At 42.6% G+C, this 9973-nt stretch overlaps 1 protein-coding gene across 1 annotated transcript; it reads left to right on the forward strand.

Moving 5' to 3' along the window:
- Positions 1-279: 279 nt before the first annotated feature.
- On the forward strand, positions 280-2216 carry LOC311108944 (transcription factor Sox-17-alpha-A-like). Its single transcript, XM_084151722.1, has 2 exons — positions 280-724; positions 1245-2216. Exons 1-2 carry the CDS (start codon positions 427-429, stop codon positions 2132-2134), a joined length of 1188 nt encoding a protein of 395 aa, XP_084007848.1. The 5' UTR covers positions 280-426; the 3' UTR covers positions 2135-2216.
- Positions 2217-9973: the final 7757 nt, after the last annotated feature.

A 9973-nucleotide genomic window follows, 5' to 3' on the forward strand; every position in this document is an offset into this window, starting at 1 on the left:
AATCCCAAAATGCACAGTAGCAATATTCTGTCTGTTACATCTTGAACTGTGTTTGGGCACCTAATGCAATGCTCCTATTATGCATAGAGGACAGTGCTCGTCTCCACGGGTGGTATCGCGCTCCCCAACAAGGCTGGAAGGCGGTTACTTCAAACTTTTTACGCCTCAGGGGTAGTAGGCTAATGGGCACTCCCACCGTATTGTGATTGGTTGTCTATGCTCTTATAGTATCCCCACCTCAGGGTAAGCTGGTCAGCTCTAGTTTAGTCAGCTCCTGGCTATTATCTAACAGTGACGGATATTTCCCATTCAGTTTGGAATTGTTACTCTTGCCTTAACATTCATTTTTATACCTGTACAGCTAGTGGCACTTCTGTTTTTCGTTTCTTTGGGCGAGTTGCTGCGGTTGGTGTCGATAGGACAGAGATGAGTAGTCCCGATGCGGGTTACGCCAGTGACGATCAGACCCAGGCTAGGTGCGCGATGTCAGTCATGATGCGTGGAATGGGACACTGTCAGTGGGGAGACCCCCTGAGCCCTCTCGGCGACACCAAAGTGAAGAGCGAGTCGTGCGCGACCAGCTCCGGGAACCAGAACCGTGGAAAGACTGAGCCGCGGATCCGGCGACCCATGAATGCGTTCATGGTGTGGGCAAAGGATGAGCGCAAGCGACTGGCACAACAAAATCCGGACCTGCACAATGCGGAGTTGAGCAAAATGTTGGGTAAGACAATAAAAGTAGGCTTAATTGATTGTGTGAGCCTGTTACTTCCATTATATTTATAAAGACCAATGTGAATTTCTTATTGAGCAAGTATTTAATTTTTATATATATAAGTGACCAAATGCTTAGTGAATTATTGTTATTTTAAACAGTGTGTTGTCACGTGAAAGCATAATGTATTTATTCTTTGAGAAATATGATAAATATTATTGTAAGCCTACTTCAGTGATTTTGGTTTGTAGTATTTGAGTAGGGCCTAATTTTCATGAAAAAGCACATTATGGAAACTATCTGCCCTTACTCTGGCCATTGAAATATAGAGTAAGTAACTAATATAATTTCCAAATGAATAATTACAACAATTACTGCTTTTGATCAATAATAATAGTGATGTTATCATGTTATGAAATCAGTGTTCTCCTGTTGTTACTAAATTGGCAAATAGCTATTTTGGAGCACCACCAGTCCGCATGCCTGATGCCGCCATATAACTGATGTGAACTCTGTTCTTGATCTGTAGGGAAGTCGTGGAAAGCCCTTCCTGTGTCCGAGAAGCGGCCCTTTGTAGAGGAGGCTGAAAGGCTCCGGGTCCAGCACATGCAGGACCACCCCAACTACAAGTACCGACCCCGGCGGAGGAAGCAGGTGAAGAGGATTAAGCGTCTGGACTCAGGGTTCCTGGTTCATGGTGTATCCGACCACCAGAGCACCTCCCTGGTTGGGGACAGCTGGGAGTATAAGGAGGGCCTGGGGCTGGGTTACCACCATGAGCATAGCTACCAGGTGTCGCCTCAATCCCTCGTCCACTACCGCGACGCCCAGGCCCTCGGGGGGGCCTCCTACGAACCCTACAGCCTGCCCACCCCCGACACCTCCCCACTGGACGCCGTGGAATCAGACTCCATGTTCTTCCCTGGCCACTCTCAGGAGGAGAGCCACGTGATGCCCGCATACGCCTACCACTCCCAGGGGGCAGAGTACCCGCCACAGGACCCTCACTCCAACCAGCACACCAACCACATGCTCCACAGACACCACTCCTCCCCCACTGAGCAGCAGCAAGTCTCCCAGGCTGGCCCCATGCCCCCCTCCTTCAACCAACTGGCCATGTACTACAGCCAGCACTGTAGCCCCAGTCACCCCAAGCGACACCCAGGCCATGGGGCAGGACAGCGCTCCCCTCCCCCTGACTCCCACCCAGCAGACCAGGTGGAGCAGATGCACCCCTCAGAGCTGATAGGGGAGGTGGACCGGAGTGAGTTTGAGCAGTATCTGAACTCCTCCAGACCTGGGGACATGACAGGCCTGTCTTATGGGGCACATGAGGCCAACATGCAGGGACCTGAGAGCCTGATATCCTCTGTGCTCTCTGATGCCAGCACAGTGTTCTACTATAACTACAACTCCTAACCTCCTGGTCCTCCCTGTCTCTATCGCGTCTCTACTACTGCAGCTATTACAGCACATAACCTGACCTCAAATGTCTCTTTCTGTCTCCTCTCACTATTTCTGTCCTCTCTCTCTCTCTCTCTCTCTCTCTCTCTCTCTCTCTCTCTCTCTCTCTCTCTCTCTCTCTCTCTCTCTCTCTCTCTCTCTCTCTCTCTCTCTCTCTCTCTCTCTCTCTCTCTCTCTCTCTCTCTCTCTCTCTCTCCCTCTCTCTCTCTCTCTCTCTCTCTCTCTCTCTCTGTCTCTGTCTCGCTCTCTCTCTGTCTCTGTCTCTCTCTCTCTCTTTCATTCTGTTACAATTGAAGGTCAGTGGGAACATTGGGAACTCTTTAATTTGAGGGTTCAAATGCAGTATGTTATTTTCTTTTTGTGTGAAGGGCGTTCAATGTGTATCACTGTATGAGCTGAGAAGCCATAGTATGACATCTGAATGGTGATGATGATTGTTCACACACTGGTTTCTATTTTATTTTTTGTTCCCTTCTTTTTGCAAATGAGAAAGCTCCTGAAGAGGATTATAAATACATGTTCTGATAATAAATAATGTACAGTTGCTATTTTAATGTTTTATGTGTAGCTGTTTTATACTTTTGCACTTTTGAAAAATAAAGTTTTGAACCAAAATGTATGTTCCCTCAATGTTTTTTAGTTTTTAATTACTTGACCCTACCTTTTCATTGTTGAAATACTGCATCACACAAATTATTATATTATTGCATCTAGGTAATAAGTAACCATATAGTTATTAGTGCAATGTTTCCATTGTTTATTTGAATCAATATTTACATCATTTGTAGAAGTTATAGACCATTTAGTCTATTAATAATCCAATTTGTTGAAACCGTTTTTTATCCATAAGATAGATAACTTATTCCTATACTGTATAGACATTAGTGGCAGCCTAGATTAATTTTACAACAATAGTAGAAACATTTATCGGATCATTTTTACATTTAACAAATCCTCCACAGGCCTACAATTCACAGCCATGTGAATAATTTGATAGATAATACATATTTTATTTGAATCTTTGTATATTCTCAAGAAAATACATACATGGTGAAAAACATTGTGGAACATTGTGGAACGGCTCACCTGGCAACAGAGTTAGTCCACAGTGGAAGGCTCTGGTCCGGCTTCCTGCCCCGGTTAGAATAGCGGTGATCTCAGGGTTTGACTTACACGTGACGCCTTGTTTTCGCAGCATGGAAGCACAGTTTATGTCCCGGATATCCTGTCTCTAAATGATTTAGTCTCCCCTGATTAATGGCAGAGGCAATTCAATATTTGTGTATTTACTACACCTATGCCAAATAATGGAGAGTCGTACAATAGGACTAAACGTATTTATACAAATATATTTTTTATAGCCAAATATACTATATGTTTTTCATCAGTATATCTTTAGCATGGATTAATTCAGAAAACAGATAAAGGATATGGACATTTGATGTGGAAAGGAAGAGGTTCTTCTTTGATTTTGAAAGGAAGAGGTTCTTCTTCGAGGTGTCAAGCACCCTGACCCCAGAATCCATTTTTAGTACTTCAGAGGAAGCATGTTCCAGAGGCGTATATTCCTCCACTTTGTTCATGTCCAGTGTTTTGACATTTCTCCCATGTAACACAAGCAGAGGTTGGATCTCAAGGTAAATATTCCCTATCCTTCCCACGGACATAATGATGATGTCATTTTAGAGATTGGAAATCTTCGAGAAAAATAAAAAGGTGCATTATCATTCTACATATGAATCATATCCTAGTGTGGGTAAGTCCCGGTCCAATTTAATTAATCTCAACGTATTGTGTTTTTTTCCCACATAAAACATGCAAGATGGTCATTAATCCAGCATTGCATATGACTGGCATTTTTTCTGTTTATTGTATTATTGTAACATGTTAAAGTAATCCCCTAACCACCCCAAACACACACAAAACGCAGATAGGCTTCCCGCTTCCACCTCCAAGAAACATGCCCTACAGGTGAAACATTTGTACCCCCACCCCCAACCCGGACTCCAGGGTAGACTTAGTAAATACAAATCCGGGACACCCCAATTAGTGTAATATGTTATGTTTCGTATGGTATGTATTAATTTGTGGATGTTACAAATTACACTTCATATGAAATGTTATGAATTGCAATTTGTTCAATATTTTACAAATTGCAATTTGTAATGAATTCACAAAATGTATGATATGTTACAAATTCCAATTAGTTGTTGCTAACGTTTGCTAAGTGGCTAACGTTAACTAGGTGGCTAATGTTAGCTAGACTAGGGGTTAGGGGTAAAGGTTAGGGTAAGGGTTAGCTAACATGCAATGTAGTTGAAAAGTAGCAAGTAGTTGCAAAGTTGCCTGTGATGAGATTCGTACATGCGACCTTTGGGTTGCTAGACGTTCACTTTATATTCAATCACCCTACTTTAGTTTTTGCCTTAACCGTTTGACGAGTATGATCACATATGTGTCATCATTGTTGACTTGTCCCTGCAGTGTACCATCACAAATATGTGATTGGAACAGCAGCAACAGAACGTATTTTATCTTTATTTAACTAGGCAAGTCAGTTAAGAACAAATTCTTATTTACAATGACGGCCTACACCGGCCAAACCCGGACCAATTGTGCGCCGCCCTATGGGACTCCCAATCACGACTGGTTGTGATACAGCCTGGAATCGAACCAGGGGTTCTGTAGTGACGCCTCAAGCACTGAGATGCAGTGCATAGACCACTGCGCCACTCGGGAGTATGATGCAACAAACGTATCTAAACAGTATTGTTGTCTGAAAATAATCTAAACAATGTTTTGTACTGCTGGGAAATAAAGGTATTCACAAATGTATTCCTCAATTTCACCTTTCATTGTAAAATATAAATGCGAACTTCATCATCCAAACATCACACGGAACACATCCACAGCCAAACTCATTCCATAAACCAGTATAAATAACAGGTTGCGCTGACAAAGAACTAAACATAAGTTAGTGACCTAACAGCTAGACTTGTTTACAATGTACCACATCTCTGGTGAGCACAAGGGAGAAATGTTATATTGTTTAGAAAATAGATGCGTGTCAGCTAAGCTAACAGCAGCTAAATTCTTTATGATGGCAGCCATGTTTATGTTTGACAAGTGAAAACTCACTAATCCCAGAATGCCATTCGCTATAAAACGCAAATAAACAAAGTCAAAGATGGCTGCGCCCATTAACTGAAAAATATGAAATTAGTTTGGCCATTTTTCAGCATATTACAAATCTTCGATGTACTTGTTACAGTGTATACAAGAACCGGAGCACATGACGTGACAAGTCGTTTACCGTTTTGACCAATCACAAAGCAAATACAATTTTATCAACTCAAAGATCATCACCCCAAATACAAGCCTACTGCCTAGCCTAACCGTAGCGTGAAAGCTAAACAAGGATGAAACCATTTTAGGGGGGTTTGTGGGGGGGGGTTAATTTAATTTGAAAACATATTTTTTAAGTCCATGGGGGGTAGAAATCGGAGAAGGTATCATGGGGGGATATGATGCAGGAAATATTGCTTTGATGGGGGATTTATCAATAAATGGGGGGCAAACACAGGAGAAGTTTATTTGCTAAATAGCAATAAAACCCCTGGAAAGGGGGGTCTGAGCTGGCAACCCATAGTTACAATCTGATGCCACATTCAAAACAACTGGGAACTCGGAAATCTCAAACTTCCACTCCAGTGCATTTTTACATTTTACATTTTAGTCATTTAGCAGACGCTCTTAACCAGAGCGACTTACAGGAGCAATTAGGGTTAAGTGCCTTGCTCAAGGGCACATTAACGTCATTTAGCAGACGCTCTTAGCCAGAGCGACTCACAAATTGGTGCGTTCACCCTATAGCCAGTGGGATAACCACTTTACAACTCAGAAAAAAATTAGCTCAGACTGGGGAAAATCATTTTGAATGATCATCCAACTCGGAATTCCAACTCGAGAACTCAGGCCTCTTTCTAGAGCTCCGACCTTCCGACATGAAGATCACTGACGTCATGATTTGACCTCGCATTTTTCAGTGTTCCCAGTTCTCTTGAAAGCCCCATAAGTCAGTCGAGTGAACTTTCCCTTGTTATAACATCTTTGTGACAACCAGAATGCATTGTATGATGTCAACAAACATGGCGCCACACATAGCTGGTAAATAGCTTAGCATTAACTAATCATAATCAGAACAACCTTCCAAAAAGTATTTTAAACACATCATATGTGTCCATTACAATCTATGCAAGAATCGGAATGCAGGATTTGTCAAAACATGTGAATAAAACAGTAAATACATTATGCTCCATACATACGGTATGCTACAGTAGAAACAACAACACGATACACAGAAGTGGTCCTCTGTAGCTCAGCTGGTAGAGAACGGCGCCTGTAATGCCAAGGTAGTGGGTTTGATCCCCGGGACCACCCATACACAAAAAAAAAATTATTATGCACGCATGACTGTAAGTCGCTTTGGATAAAAGCATCTGCCAAATGGCATATTATATTATACAGAAAATAAGGCACTTACTTTGATAGGAACGCACACATGTCCAAAGTTATTATTAGTAAGGAAAACAACAATGAAGGCAATGCGGGCGCCAGCCAGAAAATGTGCCAGGGGGAAAAAGTTTGTTCAAGGCCTGTTCTGACAAGAGATGCACAATGTCTTCATACTTGATCTGGGGAAGTGCTTGGGCTCTCGTTGAAGAGAGAAGTTTGTTTGGCTCAGTAAAGCCTCAAACATGAGTTGTCTGCAACAGTGAAATGGGCTACTTCTTATGTGAAGGCGGAACACATCTCAATTCAAGCTGTTGTTAGAAAATAAAACTTGTTAGAAAATAATTTTAAATTGACAATTTGAAACATAGCCTATAGATAATTAGCAGGCAACGTACCTTGGTTTGAGGGCAGCGCGGGTTAACTGTCCTGTTGCGTAACAAACACATTTAGGTACAGTGATTGCATTCTGACATCACGCGCATAAAAAAACTCACGCTGGGGTGACCGTTAGAGATATTTGGAACTCACACGTGAAAAGGTTAGTAACCTTCTGTCTTATGTAACCATACCAAACGTAACATATTATACTAATTTGAGTGTCCCGGATTTACATTTACTATGCTACGTCTAGTCTATGAGACCAGGCTGACCCCCTCTATAACAAGTGACACACTTCCCCTAGGGCTAGACTGGGGAATCCCGTCTAATTGGTGTCAATCTGTGCGAATTCAGTCTGCAGCTGGGTTTAACTTTAGCCTTTCTGTTGTGATAGCTAATGGCTGGCATAACGACAGGCTCAGACCACTATCACCACAGCAGCACTCAGGATCAGCAGAGTTGGTGGGTGGGGGTCACCTGTACAGACTGGGGTGGGGAGGTAGACCCCCATGTGAGAGCTAATGTTATCTCACCACACTAATTTGATACAAATGATGGGAGCAAACCGCTGAGTAAATTTGCTGTTTTACTATTCAAGCCAGAGAGAGAGAGAGAGGCAGGTGACTCGAAATATGCTTGCTCGAGAACTGTTGGAATTTCCAGAGTGAATACAAATGTTGAGCCGACTCAAACCTCAGAGACTGATCAACAGCTGATATTATCACAGATACATGTATAGGAGATGATGGATGTTTTTGGTGTGGCAAATTGTCCTTTTTTAAATACATGATACAATACAGGGCAAGAAAATGGATAAGAAAAGACAGAGTGAGAGAGAGAGAGAGAGAGAGAGAGAGAGAGAGAGAGAGAGAGAGAGAGGAGAGAGAGAGAGAGAGAGAGAGAGAGAGAGAACAAGACAGAGAGAGAGAACACACTGATAGACGTAGTCTACAGCCCAGGAAACAGGTCCTTAATGTGTGTTCCTGTGTACTGTGCGAGGTGGTGAGTGTCCTGAGGCCTGTCTGTCTGACAGCGAGTGGCCGGCCAGGCCGGGACGGGGTGGGAGGGGAGCAGACAGGGAGATTACCACTAGGCTCGGCTGGGCGGCTCGCTACATTAACACAGAAGCACTTAATCACAGCATTGCACTAATCTCACCTCAGGTAGCTGCCTTTCACAAATACATCTTTATTCAAACACAAATACAGTGTCAAATACAGCTTTGGGGGAAATATGGGCACAAACATGGTAAAACAAGTGTCATTCACTCACAGATACTGTAAAGTCACAAACAGTTTTAGCCAGTACTGAACACAAAGGGTGTGTTGGTAAATTCAATCTGGAGTGCCAGAGTGCGCTCAGAGTGTGTTCTGGGCGTTTGTAAATTCAGAGCGTTTCGCTCTCGGAGCGTTCAGAGCGCACACTGGACGCTCTGGCCAAGGAGTAGGGTTGATCTGAGGATTCTGAACTCACAATGGCGGTCAAGCACCCAAGTTAACTGGTTAACATTGCCTAGCTTGCTAGCTACTTCCAGACACAAATGAGAGTGTTGGTGACTGTAAATGCGCTGCTGGCAACAATTTAACTACACTTTTTGCCGATGTTTACAGACACCGGCCATATTCAACGGGTGTCGAGCATTCGTAAATTCATCATTTATTCTGCCCTCTGGCACACTCAGACGAGAGAGTACTCTGAAATCAGAGTAGATAGCCAGAGCGAATTTACAAACAAACCCAAAGAAATAGATACACCACAATATACAAGTCAAAAGTTTGGACACACCTACTCATTCAAGGGTTTTTCTTTATTTTTTATATATTTTACATTTTAGAATAATAGTGAAGACATCAAAACTATGACATAACACATATGGAATCATGTAGTAACAAAACAAGTGTTAAACAAATCTAAATATATTTTATATTTGAGATTCTTCAAATAGCCACCCTTTGCCTTGATGACAGCTTTGCACACTCTTGGCATTCTCTCAACCAGCTTCAACTGGAATGCTTTTCCAACAGTCTTGAAGGAGTTCCCACATATGCTGAGCACTTGTTGGCTGCTTTTCCTTCACTCTGCGGTCCGACTCATCCCAAACCATCTCAATTGGGTTGAGGTCGGGGGATTGTGGAAGCCAGGTCATCTGATGCAGCACTCCATCACTCTCCTTCTTGGTAAAATAGCCCTTACACAGCCTGGAGGTGTGTTGGGTCATTGTCCTGTTGAAAAACAAATGATAGTCCTACTAATCCCAAACCAGATGGGATGGCGTATCGCTGCAGAATGCTGTGGTAGCCATGCTGGTTAAGTGTGCCTTAAATTCTAAATAAATCACAGACAGTGTCATCAGAAAAGCACCCCCACACCATAACACCTCCTCCTCCATGCTTCACGGTGGGAACCACACATGCGGAGATCATCCGTTCATCATAGCGCTTGATGGTTTTTGCGACTGCACTTGAAGAAACTTTCAAAGTTCTTGAAATGTTCCGTATTGACTGACCTTCATGTCTTAAAGTAATAATGGACTGTCGTTTCTCTTTGCTTATTTGAGCTGTTCTTGCCATAATATGGACTTGGTCTTTTACCAAATAGGGCTATCTTCTGTATACCCCCCTACCTTGTCACAACACAACTGATTGGCTCAAACGCATTAAGAAGGAAAGAAATTCCACAAATTCACTTTTAACAAGGCACACCTGTTAATTGAAATGCATTCCAGGTGACTACCTCATGAAGCTGGTTGAGAGAATGCCAAGAGTGTGCAAAGCTGTCATCAAGGCAAAGGGTGGCTATTTGAAGAATCTCAAATATAAAATATATTTTGATTTGTTTAACACTTTTTTGGTTTCTACATTATTCCATATGTGTTATGTCATAGTTTTGATGTCTTCACTA

This window comes from Coregonus lavaretus (genome assembly GCF_964263955.1).
Source record: "Coregonus lavaretus genome assembly, chromosome: 34".
Taxonomy (NCBI): domain Eukaryota; kingdom Metazoa; phylum Chordata; class Actinopteri; order Salmoniformes; family Salmonidae; genus Coregonus; species Coregonus lavaretus.